General features: G+C 39.1%; 1 protein-coding gene across 1 annotated transcript in view; it reads left to right on the top strand.

Moving 5' to 3' along the window:
- Nucleotides 1-23,130, top strand: part of SGIP1 (SH3GL interacting endocytic adaptor 1) — a 177,474-nt gene that overhangs the window by 62,893 nt on the left and 91,451 nt on the right. Inside the window, exon 7 of the mRNA XM_052638056.1 lies at nt 580-755. Within this exon, the coding sequence (XP_052494016.1) occupies nt 580-755 (176 nt within the window). The remainder of the gene's footprint in view (nt 1-579; nt 756-23,130) is intronic.

Below are 23,130 nucleotides of genomic sequence, written 5' to 3'. Positions count from 1 at the left end.
GAGACAAATAAATAGCACAGAGAACAACCTGATCACTAACAAGCAGGCACTTTGCCTTAATCTATTCATAGAAAAGAGAGAGAGGAAAAAGAGAAAAATTGCACTGAAAAACAATTGTGCAAATTATGGGTGCTGGGTTGTCTTCTAAAATCTGATATGATAACACTACTTATGGTGCCTGGGAGATAGCTCTGACTTGTGCTTTCCCCACAAACCATCTCTGGTCAGAGCAGGTCACACTCTGAAGCACAAAAAGTCATCACAAATCCTTTGCTGAGCAGCCTTCCTGTCTCCTATGGTAAGAGGAAGTTCCCTTGGGCCTATAACTGTGAGTGCTGAGTGTGACACACGTAATGGACTTTGTAACCATTGCTCCTTGAATTTGCCATCCTTAACCATGTTCCGAGGAAAGGTGGATAAATTCTGACTCTTTCCTGCTTTACACTTTGATTTTTGCTTTGCTTTGATTTTCTGCCACCCAAGTGTGCTTCTGCTTCTCTTTGTGCAGTCGTTCTTGTCTTATACCCATCATTGCCTCTGAGTAGAAAAGACAGTTATGCATCTTTAACTGTGTTCTACCTACCAAAGGAAAGCACTTTTATTCTTCGAGCGAATCAGAAGAGGAAGAAGAATCACACAAGAAGTTTAATATCAAGATTAAGCCATTGCAAGCTAAAGACATTCTTAAGAACGCTGCAACTGTAGATGAACTGAAGGCATCAATAGGCAACATTGCACTTTCCCCATCACCGGTGGTGAGTGGCTTTTTATTTCAAGCTTTGGTGAGGTTGGACTGACAGCTGTGCTCTGCCCGTACATGTTAAGTAGATCAGAAACTCTTTAAGCTGATAACTGCATATGGTCATGATTTTATGAACTCTGTAAACCTGAAACAGCTCATTCTAGCTATGGAAAATTATGCTAATTTTATATTGCAGTTTTTGTGCTTTTCAAAGTGGGATCACATTTGTTTTTGACGTTTTCTTGCAAGCATTTTTCAAAGGAGGAAAAAATAACAAACATTATCCAGACTTACTTCTGAAACAATTAAAAACAATATGTTTACATATTTACTAACAACAATTTTTAAAAACACATTTTAATGTCTTATTTTATGATGCAACACATAAAAACTCATGGAAAGAAAACCAAGGAGATTGCTTTCTTTAAGGAAAAATCCTTCTCATTGCCAATGCTTCAAAAAGAAATATTAATCTAATATAATAAACCATATTCTAAAAAGATGTTAAAACTCACAAGCTTCATTATATTTATTATCAAATTGTCTTAAAGACTCTATTTAGGTACCCCAAATACAGATATGCCTTATTTATATTGAACAAATTGGTATTTTTCTGCAATTTACTTCTTTTCCAATTCTTGTCTATTAAATTTCTCTAGCTGCATTCTGAGTTCCAACATTTACAGTGTTTTCTCTATAGTGCTTGATAAATGCTGCAATTGTTTTCTAAAAATAACTGTGAAGAGCAGACGAAGGCTCTTGTATTAGGAGCTAATATATTCGTAGCTTCTTGGCATCTTCTTTAGAGAGATGTCATCTCCCAGCAGCATTTCCCATGCATGAGATAGTTAATAAATGCTGGACCATTTTTTCTATGCTTCTGGAATATATCAACTAACATTTCTATAGGAGTTGTAATCACTCATCCTTTGGGTGCCTGCCTGGGATGGATAAAATCTCTAATGATGCTTTCTTTAGTGTTTATAATGGCCTTTACCACTGCTGTTAGAGTCAACTAACATGATTGCTAATAGTAATCAACCACAGGAAATAATATTTCAGATAATTTTTAATCATATACTCACTTGCCATCTGAAGATGTCTTCTTGAAAAGGGAGTCATGACATATAATAGTTTCCCTTCCCTTCTGTAATGGAAGGTACAAATTTTAAACTCACATATTGTTCTGTAATATAAGCAATTTGTAGTAGCAAAGACATTTTAAATGTGCACACTTTCACTTTTCAGTTGACATCTTTCAAATCATTTTTTATTTACTAAAATATTTTTATTAATTGTAAAATTTTATTTAAATGATTGAAACCAATTTATATTTACTTCTGTTTAGGGTGTAATAGACAGTGGGCATTGGGGAGCTACCTGGATAAGTATAAGAAGGCAAGTTCATGGAATTCAGTGAACAAATTTACATGAAATAAAACTTATTAGAAAGATTCCAGGCATGTGGTTTATATTTTCTGAAAGCTAGTTAGAAGAAATCCTTTCCATAAAAAAGAATATCTCTTCATATATCTGATTCACTTTGTTGTACAGCAAAAACTAACACAACATTGTAAAGCAACTGTACTCCAATTTAAAAAAAAAGAATATGTCTACTCAAGTTATCTGGTAGCTATTCCTCCCACTGCATATGTTCCTAAGGGTATAGCAAGGAGAGTGGCTGTCACTCTGAGCTCTTCCCAACACCTGTTTTTAAAGTGAGACATTGACATGATGTGGTTAAGGCTGACAAAAATAGAGAGACAGTGCGAAAACTAAATTGAGACACCCAGAGAAAGTAATCCCAGGGCTAGGCAGACCAGTAGCCCCACAAACCAAGAAAACCTGGGACCCCCCCCCCCATCACTACTGCCCTGGCATTCCCAGCCAGCTCCCTCTAATATGAGAAGCTACCTCTGTGATTGCTATGATTCCCAAATATCCATGATTTTTGACAGTTAGTGTAAGAAAATGAGCTGTGATTGCTGCTTTAGGGAAAGATCCGCATGTTTCTAGATAAACATAACTATACAGAGAGATTAGAACTGAAAAGATATTCTTGTCTTTAGAATCCTTGTCCTCGTCTAGATAACCCAAAACCTAATATAGGGATATTTCACAAAGGACATAAAACTGGATAAATGGAAAGAACCTTCTGAAAACCAGTTAGTGCCAGGATAAAAATGAGCAATATTTTGTACAACTTTAGATGTTTCTAGCCATGCAATCAAATGTTCATACATCTACACTTAATTCAGGTACAAAAAGAGAAATAGGACCTATACCAATTAATGATATATCAGAATATTTCTTTTAGGTGTCGGTTCTAATGCCTCAAAAGCATCAATTGTTACACCAAGAGAGTTAAAGAAAATGGTAGGATTCACAACAATGGCTGATGTTGAATTTCTGATTTCTATCTCTTCTGAAGAATTTTAAGACAAGGTTGTGTTTCACTTCCTCTTTTCATCTACCTGTAAATATGTAGCAATGAATTGTAACCCATTTGATATCTCTTATCATGAATTTATTTTCACTTTATTTGGATAGGTTTACTATATATACTTCATTGTCAAATTACTTGATAAATGAATGAATGGATGTATGAATGAATCATATATATCTATTTATATATACAATATAAACAAACCTATATGAAAATTACTCCTCCCTAAAAAAGAAAGCTTCAGCAACATAAAAAACATAAAAAATCAGGGGTTTACTTGCTAGCAAAAATCCTACTATATTGACAAATAAACATAGCTCCAGTCCAGATCTTACCTTGGCCCTTGATTTTTATATAGAAATCAAGTTTTAATATGGACCAGGACAAGGCAGAGCACCAAAAAAAATAGACAGAGAGAGAGAGAGGAGGATGCAACCCGCAATCAAAAGATGCTAATTTCTATTCTTCTCATGTTGTGATCTCCTAATAAGATATCATGAAAATGTTAATCACTCAATCGTGTCCAACCTCATGGACTGTAGCCCACCAGGCTCCTCTGTCCATGGAATTCTCCAGACAAGAATACTGGAGTAGGTTGCCATTCCCTTCTCAAGAGATCAAACCTGGACCTCCTGCCTTGCAGGCAGATTCTTTGCCATCTGAGCTACCAGAGAAGCCCTAAGATATTACAGTAATAGGGTAAAGAAGGAAAATCACCCAGGTTTGAATTAGGGATTCTATTAGTTTTGAATTAGTTGTTGAATTAGGGATATGTATGAGTTAGGATATTAGTAGATCTGCTTCACCAGAAATTAAAATATTAATAGTTATGGCTTAAACAGAATAGATGCTTTATTTTTATTTCACATTAAAGTCAAAGCAGGATGGATTGTAGCCCACCAGGCTCCTTTGACCATGGAATTCTTCAGGCAAGAATACTGGAGTGGGTTGCCATTTGCTCCTCCAGAGAATCTTCCCAACCCAAGGATTGAATCCATATCTCTTGCCGTGTCCTGCACTGGCAGGTGAATTCTTTACCACTGACACCTGGGAAGCCCAGATACACATATATCCAGCTAAAATCCCAGGCTCTGTTATTAAAAGACAAAGGAGTGAATGAATACTGGTAGACACGGGCACAGTTTCTGTGTCGCTATATCTTAAATAATCTCAGAGTAATGGGAAATGGGACTTTTCCATCTATCTTAAGTTATTCCCCAAACTTATTGAAATGAGGAAATTTCCTTTTAAAGATTTCTAATCACTGATTTCTAAATACCAGTGATGTTATGCTACATACTAGCCAGCAGCAGGACTAAAAATACCAATTTCAGTTAAATATCAGTTTATGTGATTGATACAGATTCCTCCAACAGTAATAATGCTCCCTCTGTCTTACAGAGTTCATTTCTTTTGGAGAAAGACTGCCTCATCATTGAAAGGAATGTGCTAAACCCAAATTAAACCCAAATGCTGTCTCTGTAAAACTTTGGTTCATGTTATAGTTGTGCTCTTTGGAGGACTGGACAGAGTTCAATCCAAAGGAATTGGACTGTCCAAAAGGACAGAGTCCCTCCTTTTCTCAACAGGTTTTGCATGAAGCATATTATCTCTCATTCCAAGGTTAATGTGCAAGATACTGGGCTCAGTATTCAGGGGTAGGGTGGGCAGAGGGCGGAGGTAAGCTGTTTTGCATGTCCAACAACAGCCTCAGCTAATCATCTGGGGAACTCTTGAGCTAGAATGACCCTTCACAGTTGTTCTAAATTGGGCTGAGATGAATAATCATTATACTGCTACATCAATCAGTGCTTCAATATGGGCTGGCTAAGAAGGGGCATGACCTTGGCCGAGGTGGCTCTCTGCAGCTGTGTCAGACCCTGAAGTGTTAACAGATGAAGGCTGTCTGCCAATAGCACTCTTAACAGCTGTGTAAAACACCCTTCTGAAGACAAGTCTGCACAGCACATTTTGGCACCTAGGGTTACCACCTTCTCTTCCATGTGTTTTGTGGCCATTTGTTTAAATAATTTCTTATAGAATTTTAGGAGGTAGGCATATAATAATTGAAAAAGCAGGTGTCCAGACAGCAGGCCTAGGTCTGCCATGTTCTACCTGTGTAAACTTAGATGAGCCCCACAATTGTTCTGAGATTATATTTCCTTTTCTGTAAAGAAAGGATAATAAAAAAAAGCAGAGACACTACTTTGCCGAAAAGGTCCATCTAGTCAAAGCTATGGATTTTCCAGTGGTCATGTATGGATGTGACAGTTAAACTATAAAGAAAACTGAGCACCAAAGAATTGATTCTTTTGAACTGTGGTGTTCGAAAAGACTCGAGAGCCCCTTGGACTGCAAGGAGATCAAACCAGTCCATCCTGACTCACTGAAGGCAGGAGAAGAAGGGGACAACAGAGGATGAGATGGTTGGATGGCATCACCAATTGGATGGACATGAGTTTGAGCAAGCTCCAGGAGTTGGTGATGGACAGGGAAGCCTGGCACGCTGCAGTCCATGGGATCGTAAAGATTCAGACACCACTGACAACTGAACTGAACTGAAGGATAATAATAGTCTTTATGAAGTTTTTCTGCAGATTATTGTTGGTCTCTGGCAGGATCAAATCTTCTTTGATTTTTTGTCCCCTGTGCTTAGCACAGTACATGGCACATATTGGGCATGCAGATTTGATAAATGAGTGAATAGAGAAAGCACACAGAATATCCTAGTAACAGTTCCTGATGCAAAAGTAGTACTTTGCAATTGATTGTTTCTTTATTACTAGGGTATTATTCAGGGTTCTCCAGAGAAACAGAACTAACAGCATATATGTGTATATGTGATGGTGGCTTAGTTGCTAAGTCATGTCTGGCTCTTGTGACCCATGGACTGTATCCTGCCAGGCTCCTCCGTCCATGGGATTCTCTAGGCAAGAATACTGGAATGAGTTGCCATTTCCTTCTCCGGTATATGTGATAGATAGATGTATATATGTGATAGAGAGATAATAGATGGTAGACCTGTTGTAACAAATTGGCTTCACATGATTATGGAGGCTAAGTCCCACAATATGCTGTCCACAAGCTGGAGGCCCAGGAAAGCTGGTGGTATAATTCATTTCAGTCTAAGGCCTGAGAACCAGAAGAGCTAACAGTGTAAATTCCAGTCTGAGGGTGCAAGATGAGAAGAGATGTCCCAGCATAAATGGTGAGGCAGAAAACAGGGTGAATTCCTCCTTCCTTTCCCTTTTTTTTCTCTTTAGACCCTCAATAGATTAGATGATGCTGACCCGCATAAAGGAGGGTTATGCACTTTTCTGAGTCCACCAGTTCAAATGCTACCCAAATGCTAATCTTATCTGGAAACACCCTCATAGCACACCCAGAAATAATGTCTAACCTGGATACCTGATAGCTAGCCAAGTTGACATAATATTAACCATCACACTATTATGTATATATGTATGTATGCATTTATTTATATATACTTGTATATACATATTTTAAGATAACTTTTGCTCCTTTATTGAGAGTCATGGGATTATAATGTATGTGTATCTCAAGTCTTGAATTCATTTGAAGAGGTTTGGACAATCTCTTGCCTGTCTTAAACTTTAATTTTGAACCAAATCTGATTAACCTTTAAGAGGAATTTTAAATCCATTTTTTCCATACTGGACATTTGTGATTGACATTTCTTTAAGCACAAACACAGACTTTGTACTTACCCCTGAAGGACCTAGCATACAGTGCTAGATTGTCTTGCAGAAAAGATACTGGAATCTGATAGACTGAACTCAACCTCTTGCAAACTTAAGCAAGTCTCTTAAACCTATTTGAGTATCACTTTCCTCATAACTAAAATGGGAATAATGAACACCTACCTCACACAGTGGTTGTTGGGATGTCCCCCTCTTTCTGTTAATAAAATGTAAAGATTTTTCTTTTAAAGGAGAGTATGGAAACAGAGGTGTAGGACAAATCACTCTGCTCTCTGCTTCCCTTGGTACCACACTCTTTACATTCAGGATAGAAACCGACCTCTATTACAGCTTTCACAAATGGTTTTGTTCTTGAAAGGAAAAGATTTCTCAGAGGGGAAAACAAGAACAACAAAAAGAAATCTTAACATGCAATGGAATACCATTAATTCCCTGTAAGATAATTTGAGGGAAATGCAAAATAGTTAATTCAATGACATCACAATTACTCAGACAACTGGGCTCTACCTCTTCGCTGGGGTTGCTTTGCACAAGTTACAAAACCTGAGCCATGGTTTCTTCACTAGTGAGTGAAGATAACTCCTGTACCAACTTCACAGGGCTGTTGTAAGGGTGGAATGAGTTAATATAGTAAACACCATATTGTAGGATCAGACACTACGCTGAGGGATCATTCTATTGTTGTTAGAATTGTTTGCAGAGTCTGGGGCACATTTTAAAGAATATCATTAAATGGTGATAAATCAGGAAACCCAAATAGCCAAAAGTCATGTAAAGCCAAGATCAGTAATTACTCTGAGTATCAAACTAGGAAAATGCGTTAATAAAATAACTTTTGTGCTGCCTGTAGATTGATTTTGAAGCCATCCCAGAAGCATTCCTAAATTGTTTTAGCATTCCTAATTTTGTTCTAACAAAATCCCTTGAGTAAGTACGGTGCTTCTTCAGCAAACCCTGTTGAAAGCTAGCATTCCCAATGGGATTCTATACTGTACACCCCCACCAAATTCATTTCATGGAGAAATGACGTCATTTTCCATCCCTCTTCAAATCAGTTCGCTAAATATTTGAAGCCATCACTGCGAGCTAACATCAGAAATATTGGACAGATTTTTGTTCAACATTCATGTTAACCACAAGCTTATCTTAAAAGAGAGGGAATATATGTATACACATTGCTGATTCACTTTGTTGCACAGCAGAAACTAACACAATGTTGTGAAGCAATTATACTCCAATAATAAAATTTTAAATAATGTATAGTTGATATGGGAGGTGGCCCACAGAGGCTGAACTTTCCCTTGTGATCCAAACGCCTGCCTCTCTTCACTCAGTCCTGATTAAATATATGGTCTTATGTAGCCAACTTCTCCTCTGGCCTCCATTTCACAGTCTTTTGGCTTCCTTACCCCTCACAGGATCTCAGAGGTAGACATATCAATTTCTTCCAAAACCCATAGAATTTTCATCACGTGCTTCAGTGATGTGTTCTGCTCACGAAGTACCTTGATCCTGAAGCTCCTATAGCATTCATGGAATTGAGAAAACAAACACTACATTTTAATTGTTGGCAAAATATCTTTTCCTTTTGTTATGAGCTGCTGTTAATTCCATTATTTTTGTTCTTTGGTGAGTCAAGGATCACAGCTGACTTACCTTGAGAGTTGTTCTTAACTACAAACTCTCAGTTCTGTACTGAATACAATTTTTTTCTCCAAAATAAGTCAGAACTAAGCTTGCATTCAATTTAATTCAGATGACCATTATATCTACTACTGTGGGTAAGAGGGCCTAAGATGAAATGGAGTAGACCTCATAGTCAACAAAAGAGTCCAAAATGCAGTACTTCGGTGCAGTCTCAAAAATAGCAGAATGATCTTGGCTTGTTTCCAAGGCAAGCCATTCAGTTTCACAATGATTCAAAGTTGATACCCCAACCACTAATGCCCAAGAAGCTGAAATTGCATGGTTCTATGAAGACCTTTAAGACCTTCTAGACTAACACCAAAAAAAGATGCCCTTTTCATCATAAGGGATTGGAATGCAAAAGTAAGAAGTCAAAACATATCTGAAGAAACAGGCAAGTTTGGCCTTGGAATACAAAATGAATCAAAGCAAGGGCTAACAGAGTTTTGCCAAGAGAACGCATGGGTCATAACAAACATCCTCTTCCAGCAACACAAGAGTTGATTCTAAACGTGGGCATCTCCAGATGGTCAATACCAATATCAGACTGATTATATTCTTTGCAGCTGAAGATGGAAAAGCTCTATGCAGTCAGCAAAAACAAGACTGGGAGCTGACTGTGGCTCAGATCATGAACTCTTTATTGCAAAATTCAGACGTAAAATGAATAGAATAGGGAAAACCACTAGGCCAGTAAGGTATGACCTACATCAAATCCCTTACAATTATACAGTGAAAGTGACAAATAGATTCAAGGGATTATCTGATAGACAGAGTGCCTGAGGAACTATGGATGGAGGTTTATAACATTGTACAGGACGTGGTAACCAGAACCATCCCCTAGAAAAAGAAATGCAAGAAGGCAAAGTGAATGTTTGAGGAGCCCTTATAAATGGCTGAGAAAAGAAGAGAAGCAAAAGCCAAAGGAAAAAGGGAAAGATATACCCAACTGAATGCAGAGTTCCAATGGACAGCAAGGAGAGATAAGAAAGCCTTCTTCAGTGATCAATGTAAAGAACTAGAGGAAAACAATAGAATGGAAGAGACTAGAGATCTCTTCAAGAAAATTGGAGATAACAAGGGAATATTTCATGCAAAGATGGGTACAAGTAAAGACAGAAACAGCAAGGATCTAACAGAAGCAGAAGAGATTAAGACGAGGTGGCAAGAATACACAGGAGAACTATACAGGAAAGATCCTAATGCCACAGACATCCACAACAGTGTGGTCACTCACAGAGAGCCAGAAATCCTGAAGTGTGAAGTTAAGTGCGTCTTATGAAGCATGACTACAAACAAAGCTAGTGGAGGTGATGGAATTACAGCTTAGTTATTTAAAAACCTGAAAGATGATGCTGTTAAAGTCCTGCACTCAATATGTCAGCAAATTTGGAAAACTCAGCAGTAGCTACTGGACTGAAAAAGGTCAATTTTCATTCCAATTCCAAAGAAAGACAATGCCAAAGAATGTGCAAACTGCCACACAGTTTTACTCATTTCACATGCTAGCAAGGTAATGCTCAAAATCCTTCAAACTAGGGTTCAGCAGTACATGAATCAAGAACTTTCAGATGTATCTGGATTTAGTAAAGGCAGAAGAACCAGGGATCAAATTGCCAACATCTGTTGGATCATAGAGAAAACAAGGGAATTCCAGAGAAACATCTACTACTGCTTCATTGGCTAAGTGAAAGCCTTTGACTGTGTGAATCACAACAAACTGTGGAAAATACTTAAAGAGTTGGGAATACCAAATCACTTTACCTGTCTCCTGAGAAACCTGTCTGCAGGTCAAGAAACAACAGTTAACCAGACATGAAACAATGGGCTGGTTCAAAATTGGGAAAGGAGTATGTCAAGGCTATATATTGTCACTCTGCTTATTTAGCTGAGTACATATGCTATATGCAGAGTATATCATGTGAAATGCCAAGCTGGATGAATCCCAAGCTGGAATCAAGATTGCTGGGAGCAGTATCAACAACCTCAGATAGGCAGATGATACCACTCTAATGGCAGAAAGTGAAGAGAAGCTAAAGAGCCTCTTGATGAAGGTCATTGAGGAGAGTTAAAAAGCCGACTTAAGACTCAGCATTCAAAAACCTAAGCTCACAGCATCTAGTCCCATCACTTCATGGCAAATAGATGGGGAAAACTGGAAACAGTGACAAATTTTATTTTCTTGGGCTCCAAAATCACTGCAGACTGTGACTGCAGCCATGAAATTAAAATACAGTTGCTCCTTGGGAGAAAAGCTATGACAAACCTAGACAGCATGTTAAAAAGCAGATATATCACTCTGCTGACAAAGGTTTGTATGATCAAAGCTGTAGTTTTTCCAGTAGTCATGTATGGATGTGAGAGTTGGACCATAAAGAAGGCTGAGTGCCAAAAAATTGATGCTTTCAAATTGTGGACTCTTGAGAGTTTCTTGGATGGCAAGGAGATCAAACCTGTCAATCCTAAAGGAAATCAACCCTGTATACTCATTGGAAGGACTGATGCTGAAGCTGAAGCTCCAATACTCTGACCACTTGATACGAAGAGCTGAGACACTGGAAAAGACCTTGATGCTGGGAAAGACTGAGAAGGGGCGACAGGGGATGAGATGTTTGAATGGCATCATCGACTCAATGGACATGTTTGAGCAAATTCAGGGAGATGAAGGACAGGGAGGCCTGGTGATTGCAAAGAGTTGGACAAGACTGAATAACAACAAAGTTTTCATTCTGGCTCTGTACTCATTATCCATATGATCCTGAGTAAGTTACTTAAACATTTAAACCCCAGTCAAGGCTTAATCACATGAATCACAGTCTTGTCTAACTCAATGAAACTATGAGCTATGCTGTGTTGTGCCTCCCAAGATGGACAGGTTGTGAGGATAAATGAATTAATATATGTGAATCATTTGATATATAGTCAGATCACATTTCAGATCTGCCAACCAGCAACATAATTGCCATTGTAAGTTTTCTAAATGGTCTCTGACCTTGAGACCATGAGATTTATGAATAGTCACCATGAAACAAACTGAATTATTCTGATTAATAATAATTATCATTTACTGAGTAACTCCTTTGGGCCTTACATAAATTTACTTACAAAATACTAACTACTTTACAGGCACTTCTTCCTTAATTCTTAAAAGGCTCCTATAAAGGTAGATAGTATTATTTAAATGATTTTACTATTGATTAAGCCTTATGCTTAGTCACTTAGTCATGCCTGACTCTTTGCAACCCCATGGACTATAGCCCACCAGACTCCTCTACCCATGGGGATTCTCCAGGCAAGAATACTAGAGTGGGTAGCCATGCCCTCCTCCAGGGGATCAAACTGCATGCTGCAGTCCATGGGGTCACAAAGAGTTGGACATGACTGAGTGCCTGAGCTGAAAGAACCGATCCTCACAACAACCTATGAGATGGGTACTATTTTTACCTCCATTCTACAGATGAGAAAACTGAGGCATAGAAGAATTAATTAACTCACCCAAAACGTCACAGCTACTAAATGAAGTTGCTGAGATTTAAACTGAGAAATCTGTTTTCTAATTCAGAACATTTACCTGCTACAGAATTTTTAAAATGAGATTTCAGTAATAGATGGCAGTTATAAAGCTAACGTTGTAAAAACAGTTTACAATTCCATTTTTTTTATTTTCTACATCATTTAAGAGATTGATACACTTTTTAAAGTAATTAACCTAAAGGGAAAGTCACTCAGTCGTGTCTCTTTGCAACGGTATTGTCTATATAGTCCATGGAATTCTCCAGGCCAGAATACTGGAGTGGGTAGCTTTCTCTACTCCAGGGGATTTTTCCAACCCAGAGATTGAACCCAGGTCTCCAACACTGCTGGCTGATTCTTTACCAGCTGAGCCACAAGAGGAGCCCAAGAATACTGGAGTAGGTAGCCTATCCCTTCACCAGCGGATCTTCCCAATCCAGGAATCGAACTGGGGTCTCCTGCATTGCAGGTGGATTCTTCACCAACTGGGCTATCAGGGAAGCCCAATTAACCTAAAAGCTAGTATTATTTGCCTTTGTTTTGCAACTCAACATTTTTATTTTTACCTTCTTTAAGAGATAAATGCATTACAAGAGACAATTATTAGTTTTTGGTTTGGGACATACAGCATATTACAAAAAAAGAACTCTTACCCACTATATTTTACTACTTTTGATGGGAGCTATTGGTTCTCTTTAAAGAGGAAAAATGAAAAATACATTAAATCATCCAAAACATTTTACAAATAATTTATGAGTACTCACAAACTCTTTGAAGGCTATCACTTTAATGGTATCTAAAGAGCCCATGTCAGGGTACAAGCATACACTCCCTCCTAAGTTCCATGTGACAAGAGAGCAAAGCTGAGCTTATGGGTCAGTCAGGCCTAATGGCTGCTGGGTCACCTCTATTTTAAATTTTAAGGAATGACACCTTGTTTTTATATGATATATATTTCAGTTCCCCTAATTAATCAATCAGCAAGGAATTTTTTTATGTCAGTGATTCACTATAATAATGGTTTATGTTTTACAAAAGCTGTCATGATCAGAAAGATGTATTGGGCAAACTATGCTGTTAAGCAGACAAGGAAGTGGTGATCCCCCTGTTTTATAGAAGAAATCAACTCCGAGATATCAAGAGGCAGCAGAAAGGGCCAGGACTTGAACTCCAACAACTTCCTCCATTCTGCCAAGTTAATCACAGTATATATTCTCATCTACATTGAATTAGGGCATGATTCAGTCCTCTTTAAATCCTTCTCAGCTTTGATATTCTGCTGTGTTTTCTAGCCCAATAATCTCTATGGAAATTGCTATTTTAGGAGCAGATTAAGGATATAGCAAGGGGACCAAGAAAGAAAGCACTTCCTTGAAGCACATTGGTTAAAGAGGAAGAACATGGGCTTTTGAGTTAGTATCTTATTATCTGTGTGTCCATGGGCAAGCTCCTTCACTAAGCATCTCAGATCCTAAATCTGTAAAATAGGAAAAATAATACATACTTTCTCAGGACTGATGTAAAGATGACATGAAATAATGTTGCAAAATTTCCCCTTTGATGCCTGTCACTTAGGAAGGGGCTCTGTAAGTAGCAGTTCCCTTTTCAGCTCCATTTCTCTTTTCCTTAAGTTCAGAGACTTGTGGGAGGCAGGAAGAAAATAAAAATAGCGAGGGAGGACTTGAGCAAAGGCAAGGAAAAGAGGGCTGATAGAAATGCTGAGAGTGGGAGGTGACCTAGCCTGGCATGTGTGCTAGCAATTCCTCCCTTTCCCCTGCAAAATTCAGCGCAATAAGGAATTAAAAACTGACATGGAGTTGTGAAGGGGCAATCCATTTCATCTTGTTCCAGGAGATTTGCCATCCAAAACGGAGTTATTTCATCACAAACTCTGGGGAGGGGGAGATAGCTAGCTTGCAACTGAAGACACTCTGGTGCTGTTTGCCTATTCCAGGTGTTCCACCCACCCTCCCACCCTCAAATTAGCCTGCCAGAGAGCAAAATCCCTGAATTTGCTGCTGCTTGGTAACACCACCCCCTTTCCTGTCCTCACTTTGGCAGAAGGTTCAGCACCCCATTGAGTTCAGTAAAAACAGAGAGTCATCAGTTGGGGGAGAAGAGCTCCAGTCTCCTACACACTGGCATTCGCTCCTGGTAGAAACTCTGCACGGTGCCAGGGCAGGGTACAGATAGCAAGCATTCTGATATAAGTGCTCGGTGCAGACCTCCAGGGCAGCAAGTTGGAAAGGAGGAGTTCAGCTTGGGTTCAACTCTTCAAGGAGAGCTTCACAGGGCAAGCATGATTTGGGTTGGGTTTAGACCAGGGATGTCAAGCATGGAGTGTATAAGCTGCCACTCCCCTTCCAAACCCTCAGCAGATCTTCCGACTAGGTCCACATCCCAGAGGTTGTCTGAGAAGCCCCCTGTAGACAGAATTGCAAGCAGCTTGACCAAAAGCATCTGGAGTTGACATATGAGATGTGTCTCTTTTTTCCCAAGCCTTATAGAGCACGGTAGATGGGGAATTGGGTGGGATCTTCTTTTATTGATATATTGTTTTCTTTCCTGAATTACAGTAAGTCATTGGCTATCTGCAGAAGAACTCTTTTCATATCTGAAGTGTGTTTGATCTTTCTTTCATTACTAATTATTTTTTCTTAGAGAATTCTCTGTTGTTTCCATTTCCTGACATTTAAAATTAGAATATCATTTTTCCAAACCCTTTTACCTAAATGGTCAGAAGAAATCCCTAAGCTCTTGTATGTTTTGATCTTCTTGAAAATGAGCAGAATGTTAATTCAATCTGGATCGCCTTTGTCATTATTTCTCCAAGTAATGGTCGTTTACCCTTTGAGTACCTGGTATTTTGCTTCCATTTGTGAGGTGTAAGAGTTAGAATTTCCTTGCATAACTGTAGATTCTTTCATTATTTTCTACTGTTTCAGACAACTTTATCTGATTAGGGGTTCCAGAAACATGAACACTAGGGTTGGAGACCTTAAGTCTCAGTTATCAACTTCTAAGACCTTCTGTTATCAACTTAAAATCTAATTGAATGAAACAATAGACTCAGCATTGACTCACATAAAAACATTAGGGAATCCTCAACCAAAGGCAGTAAATTCTTGAATTATATCCTTTTAGTTACAGTGCTAAGGTTTCCAAAGTGGCACTAGTAGTAAAGAATCCACCTGCCAATGCAGGAGACACAAGAGATGCAGGTCTGATCCCTGGGTCGGGAAGATCCTCTGGAGGAGGGCATGGCAACCCATTCCACTATCCTTGCCTGGAGAATTCCACAGGCAGAGGAATTCTGGCAGGCTACAGTCCATGGGGTCACAGAAGAGTTGGACATGACTGAACATGCACCCAATTACAGCATTAATTATAATTTAAAAGGTTATTTTTCTATCTTTAAGGTCTTCTGCCTCAGTTGTGTTAGTCCTACTACTATAGATTTTAATTTATAATCATTTTATTAGCTATGGTGTATTCAGGATAGAATGGACTCAAGAAGCAATTGTTTTGGAAAATAAGTTTGTGACAGAAACATAACTTGTGAATAGTTCAGTAAGTGTTGGATTTATGATGACTAACCCTGCACCCAGAAGCTTGCTTTCTCTTGCCTTGAAGGAGCCTTTCCTCTGGAGTCTATGACCTTGAATGGCATGACAATACAGGTACTTAGACAATACTTGCTGGTTGATTGGACAGAAGGATGCTCTTCACTGTGGGAAATATATGGACCTTGGTGTTTCATTGTGGTATAATGCAACTTATATCCCTTGCATTATTTTATAAAGAGAGCAAATTTTTCATCTTCCCCTTCAATTAAAGCCAAGTTTTTCTCAATTATTGGATGGATAAACAATACTAACAACTGTTTCTTCTCTTACAGGAGTCATTTGTAGGCTCTTTTCTAAAGTTCATTAATATGTTGTGTTCTGTGGAGGCCAGTTTTTTGTCATAATTCTCTTCCCCTAATCCCATAAATCCTAATGAGATATCTGTTTTCTTATCTGAAGTCTTAGAATTCAGTCACTTGTGGTCCTTAACCTTGAGAAGGAAACATAGATATTTTATTATTTCTCCTATACTATTATATTTATGTTTATACTAAGTAGTTTCTACACATGTATGAGTAATAGTATAAAATTAAGTATAGCAGTATAAGAAAAAAGTACCTATTCCTTTTTTCCTAAGGAGAATTTTTTTTAGTGCCAGAAATAATCTACAGCAATGAATATACTTCTTAATTGTTTTAGAAAAAAATCTTAGAGTATGAATCACCCATATTAATTATATCAGAAAATGTTTCCTCAGTGACTGGGGGACATTTCATTTCTTAAAAGAATAAAGGTGAGATTTCCTTCTGTCTCTTATATTGTCTAAAGGACAGCCACTAACTGCCCATGGACCTTAGGAACTATTGTTTCAAATCAGCCACCAGCACAGCAGTGGTGCAGAGCCACGGATGGCAATCGGAGCTACTCATCCTGAAGTGGCCAACACAGAGGGAAGGCAAGATGGGTGGCCCGCCCTCTGCTTTGCCTAGTTGAAACTCTCTTTCTACCTCCCAGCCCATGTGAAGTCCATCTCTATTTTATTTTTAGCATGGTACATGAGGAATCAAAATCAGCTTCCAGAGAGTAATGAAGAACAACAACATATGCCCCATCCTGGCATTTTTCTGGTCTCTTTTCATCAGCACCTCTTCTGAACAATCAGAAGTGACTAAATGTCCCTGCTGAGAACTCCTACATTGGAGCAGAGTGAAGCCAGTCCTCTCGGTGGCCTCCAAGACCTTCATGGTGGCAACACCCATGACCCCAGACTAACACCTGCCACTCTCCTTCTCACCCTGCTCCTCCCTGGCTCCCTGGAGCTGTCCACTCCCCCCAAATACTGGCACTGCCACCCCCTCTCAACTTGTCCAAGACACCTTCTCAATGAGGCCTCTCCTGACCACATTATTTTTAAAAACCACAAATCTATTTCCAGGGCAGGAATAGAGACTCAGATGTAGAAAACAGACATGTAGACACAGAGAGGGAAGGGAGGATGGGATGAGTAGGGAGATTAGGACTGACATACATGCACTACCGTATGTAAAGTAGATCGCTAGTGGGAAGCTGCTGAATAGCACGGGGAGCTCAGCTCGGTGCTCTGTGATGACCTAGAGGGGTGGGATTTAAGAGGGAGGGATATATGTGCACATGTAACTGGTACACCTCATTGTACACCAGAAACACAACATTGTAAGGCAATTATACTCCAGTTTAAAATATTTTTTAATTTTTAAAAATAATAAAAATCACAAAACTCTATACCCTGCCATTCCCAAACCCTTCTATTCACTCTACTTTTTGAAATTACATGTATCATCTTCTAAAACCCTAAATACTTTTCTTACTTGTGATATTTATTATTTATTATCTTTCCTCTCCCACAAAAGTTAATGGAAGCTTATTGCCTATTGTTCCTATTGTTTTGTTCACCAAGAATAGTGTCTGGTCCGTATTAGGTAACCAATAGATAACTGTTAATGATTTATTAATAATAAATAAATAATCCTTTTGCTCCTTGTCAATATCTGGCTATTTGTACATAACTGATAGGAAGTGGTTATATCTATAAAAAAAATCTCATTAGCTAAAATACAAAGATTCAAAAGACAGCCATCCTATTTTTAAGGTTAAGCAATTGTAGACTCTTTAAAAACTTCTAAATTAGATCTAGTTTTTTCAGTTTTGATTCCACTGTATGAAACTTGATTCCAAAAATTCCCACGGCAGCTTAGTTCCTTAGGGGTGTATTTGGAACACAAAATCTCCATAAAAGGATCATTAAAACTATGGTGTATATTTTCTCTATTCACCGCTATTGGATTTGGTCTGGGTCTTAAACAGAATTCAGTTTTTAAATCCTGCAGATTTCTAGCTCTTCATGTAGAAATGAAGGCTTCAACAAGCCCTATCTTGAAAGACTATTTGCATAACAAAGTGATTTAGGATAATGCACCCAGAGAGAGGCTCTCCATCCACAGAGGGCAGGGGTCTGTGTGTTCCTTGGAAAGCTTTCTTGATCACAAGGATGATCACAGGAATATCTCTGTACTTAGAGACAATGGTTATATTTTAGGTGTATGTATTGTTCAATCCAAAAATTCACTTTATTTCTGTGAACACGAGTACCTGGAAGTATGCATCACTTTTTCGTTTCTTTTATTATCTTTTCCATAATTAGAAACCACTCTGATGATAGTTCATTTTAAATCAAGAAATATCTTTGCTTTCCCCAAAGGAGAATTGTCTTGTCATGTTTTATCTTTGTTTGTTTGTTTATCACTCTGAAGAAACCCTTAACCCAAGCAGCATAGCCTAGGTGTTGATAGCTGCTAACAATTGAAACAACATATGGAATAAAGATGCTTTAATCAACATACAGCCTAGAATGGGAAGGAGAGGAAGGCCTTTGGCATTCTTGTGTTTATATTTATTCTTCTGATTCTAATTTCATAAAATGCACTTAATTCTAGAAAAAAGCTGAGACATATATCTTATAATCAGAGTTTAATTCTCAGATTCAAAACTATGCCTAGAAATTCAAGCTCACTTTCTGAAAAGCTAATTCCCTGTGACCCGCTCTGATAGACAAGCATGATCTATTTAACTCCTTCCATTGGAAAAATCCAAGATTATTTTCCAGACTCTGTGATCTGTAAGCTTTCAGCTCGGTTGTTTCTAAATCCCAGTGCTGATAAGGACCGTGGGGACTGGGCTTCCCTGGTGGCTCAGTGGTAAAGAATCCACCTGCCACTTCAGGAGATGTGAGTTCAATCTCTGGGTTGGGAACATCCCCAGGAGAAGGAAACAGCAACCCTCTCCAGTATTCCTGCCTGGGAAATCCCATGGACAGAGGAGTCTGGTAGGCTACAGTCTGTAGGGTCACAAAAGAGTCGGACATGACCGATGGACTAAACAACAAATGACCCACCGCTGCCAAGGTTCTCTGGAATTAGAGAAGCAGGGATCCAGTCCCACTCTCATCTTTTGTGGCCACGTGATCTTGGAGCTCATCTGAGGCTCCTTTTCCTCACTGGTAAATAAGAGGTAACAATGACACCAACCTCATAAAGGTAAACAATAATAGTAAAGTCTCAGTGAGCACTACCTGTCACTATCATTCACATCTTTTAATCCTCATGACAGTTCTATAAGATAGCATCATCCCTACTTTACAAAATGGAATGGAGAAACAGTATGACTTATTCAATAGCATCCAGAAAATAAGGGATTAAATTCATCTGACTATATAAAAATGTTTGCACCTCCCTCCATGACAACTCCTTTGAAGCTATCTGATTTTAACCCCAAAATTCTTTTTGTTTGTAAATCCTGGATCTTAATAATTCTTATTTCTCTGTACTAGTTAGCAATGGTCTGGGTCTGAAAGCAGTACCTAGGACATGGGCCCTATGCTGATCCTCAGTTATGCTGAAACACAAGGGATTTTTTTGCTATGGGAGAATTTTCCACTCTGGAGAACCAATCACATAGCTCTGCATCAATGTGTGTGCAAAGCTGTGCCACTTCCTTGGAGTCTTGATAACATATATTAGCCCCTGAGGTCACTAATGGGCAAAGAGATCAACAGTTAAATAGAAGCAAAGTGAATTTTATATTTTTAAAAGCTGGTGAAGGAACCATTACATCTGGGGCCATATCCCTTGGGCTATATATTATATACAATTCAGCCTTGTTTCAGAGAACAATTCATCTTTCTGGATTTTAAAAGACATTGTGCTTAAAACATTTGTATTATGTTTTAATGACCACAAAAAGAAAATTCATAAACATGATTTGAGCACCGACTGTGTGCCTTGTTTGGGGCTAGATAGAGCCCATTCATAATCATTACTTGGAGCTAATAATTGAATGTTGGGGAAGACTCTTGAGAGTCCCTTGGACAGCAAGGAGATCCAACCAGTCCATCCTAAAGGAAATCAGTCCTAAATGTTCATTGGAAGGACTGACGCTGAAGCTGAAATGCCAATACTTTGGCCACCTGATGCAAAGAACTGACTCATTTGAAAAGGCCCTCATGCTGGGAAAGATTGAAGGCAGGAGGAGAAGGGGGTGACAGAAGATGAGATGGTTGGATGGCATCACCAACTCAATGGACATGAGTTTGAGTAAACTCTGGGAGCTGGTGATGGACAGGGAGGGAGGACTGGTGTGCTTCAGTCCATGGTGTCGCAAGGAGTCAGACACGACTGAGTGAGTGAACTGAACTGAACTGAACTGAATAATTGAATGGAGATGTCAAAGTAATACAGAATAAAATAAGAATTGCAAAAAATATACTAGCCATGTGTACCTGGCCTTCTCTGGGTCTAATAGATGCCAGGGAACTATTTACTCTGATTGGGAACCTTAGGGAAGGCCTCATGGAGGAAGTGCTATTGGCCTTCAAGAGTAAGTAAGATGGTGTGTGAAGGAGAGGGCCTCCCTGATGGCTCAGAGGTAAAGAATCCACCTGCCAATGCAGGAGATGAGGATTCAATCCCTGGGTCAGGAAGATTCCCCTGGAGTAGGAAATGGAAACCCACTCCAGTATCTCTGCTTGGGAAATCTCAGGGACAGAGGAGCCTGGCAGGCTACTGTCTGTGGGGTCACAAAGAGTCAGAAATGACTTAGTGACTCAACAACAACAACAATTTGAAGGAGAGGAAGACAGCATCAAAGCTGAAGAAGCAGCCTGAGCAGAAGTCAGGGAAGTATGAATGTTCTACATGTTCAGGAGATGTCAAGGAGTGACTGCAGCTAAGTGTAGATTTTATACAGGCAGCAGTGGAAGATGAGGCAGTGAAGGTGAGCTGGAGCCCATCATGAAGGCATTAAATGACAGAATGGAGTTTGAACTCTATTTTCTACATACTAGGGAGGTTTTTACAGGGCAGAGTAACACATTCACTTCACTATTTTTAGAAAATAATTCTAGGGATAATGCAAAGGATGGATTTAGGACATAAAACATTGAAAAAGACATGAAGCCTTTATTAAGAAGATGTGGAAGGGGATTTCCCTGGCTGACCAGTGGTTAAGACTTCCAATGCAGGGAACATGTGTTCAATCCCTGGTCAGGGAACTAAGGTCCCACATGCTGCATGGTGTGGCCAAATAAATAAATTGTGGAGGAAAGAAAAGAGCATCCCCGGGGGCCAGGGACCACTCACCAGGGAAATAATTTGTCATTTCCCATGGGGAGTGGTAACAGATGAAGGATGGGATGAAAGAACTGATGGTTTTAGACAGAGTATCTTGAGAGAAGTTAATAGGTACCAGATTCCCTGACAAGATTGGAATTTGAGGAAAATCTCATGTTTTAGATTCATGGATAGGCTGCAATGCATTCGTAAAATGTTCCAGCTCCTTTCAATAATACCTAGGATAATTTTCTATTTTCAAAGTCTATTTGATAAAAGTAAGCCTGTGAGAAACCGGTATGCAGGTCAGGAAGCAACAGTTAGAACTGGACATGGAACAACAGACTGGTTCCAAATAGGAAAAGGAGTACGTCAACACTGTATATTGTCACCCTGCTTATTTAACTTATATACAGTGTACATCATGAGAAACGCTGGGCTGGATTCAGCACAAGCTGGAATCAAGATTGCCAGAAGAAATATCAGTATCCTCAGATATGCAGATGACACCACCCTTATGGCAGAAAGTGAAGAAGAACTAAAGAGCCTCTTGATGAAAGCGAAAGAAGAGATTGAAAAGTTGGCTTAAAGCTCAACATTCAGAAAACTAAGGTCATGGCATCTGGTCCCATCACTTCATGGCAAATAAATGGGGAAACAGTGGAAATAGTGGCAGACTTTATTTTGGGGGGCTCCAAAATCACTGCAGATGGTGATTGCAGCCATGAAATTAAAAGACGCTTACTCCTTGGAATAAAAGTTATGACCAACCTAGACAGCATATTAAAAAGCAAAGACAGTACTTTGCTGACAAAGGTCCATCTAGTTAATGTTATGGTTTTTCCAGTAGTCATGTATGGATGTGAGAGTTGGACTATAAGGAAAGCTGAGCGCTGAAGAATTGATACTTTTGAACTGTGGTGTTGGAGAAGACTCTTGAAAGTTCTTTGGACTGCAAGGAAATCCAGCCAGTCCATCCTAAAGGAAATCAGTCCTGAATGTTCATTGGAAGGACTGATGTCAAAGCTAAAACTCCAATACTTTGGCTACCTGATGCAAAGAACTGATTCATTTGAAAAGACCCTGATTCTGGGAAAGATGGAGGGTGGGAGGAGAAGGGGACGACAGAGGATGAGATGGTTGGATGGTATTACTGACTCAGTGGACATGAGTTTGAGTAAGCTCCAGGAGTTAGCGATGGACAGGGAAGCCTGGTGTGCTACAAATCCCTGGGGTCGCAAAGAGTCAGACATGACTGAGCTTCTGAACTGCACTGAAGCCGTTCAAAAAGAGCTTAGAATGTGCTCAAATGGAAACCACACCCATGTCCTCTTATCACTTGATCTTGGAAAGGAGGCAAAACTACATTAACCCATCTTAGGTTTTCAGCTGTGACTCTTTAGCAAAGACAGATCAACAAAGGAAAAACAAACATAAGCTTATTAACATGTCTATTCCTGTATACCTGGCAGACCCTTAAGAAAAATGAGTGGTTTCAGAATTCAGGGCTAAATATCATCTTAGTAGGAAGAAGGAAGCAGGCATCTAAGGGGAGAGTAAATGATTTTTAGGGAACATGAATGGGCCTTTGGAAGCATAGATGGGAAGTGTGATAGTTTGTGGCAAAGTTTGTCTAGAGGTGGTGTTGACGTCTCATCTCCTCTCCCTTGTTTATTATACTCTTATGACAATTAAGTTCTTTCTGGAAGATTTATCTTTAGGCAGATTAGGGTTGTTCAGAGAAAGTTTCTCCCCGAGTTGGCTGGTTTCAAGTGTCTATAACTCGAAACAGTATCGCCAAATGGCACGTTTT

The sequence above is a fragment of the Budorcas taxicolor genome, chromosome 3 (genome assembly GCF_023091745.1).
Source record: "Budorcas taxicolor isolate Tak-1 chromosome 3, Takin1.1, whole genome shotgun sequence".
Classification (NCBI taxonomy): Eukaryota; Metazoa; Chordata; class Mammalia; order Artiodactyla; family Bovidae; genus Budorcas; species Budorcas taxicolor.
Note: the sequence above shows the minus strand (reverse complement) of the source record. Positions and strands in the feature narration are given on the sequence as shown.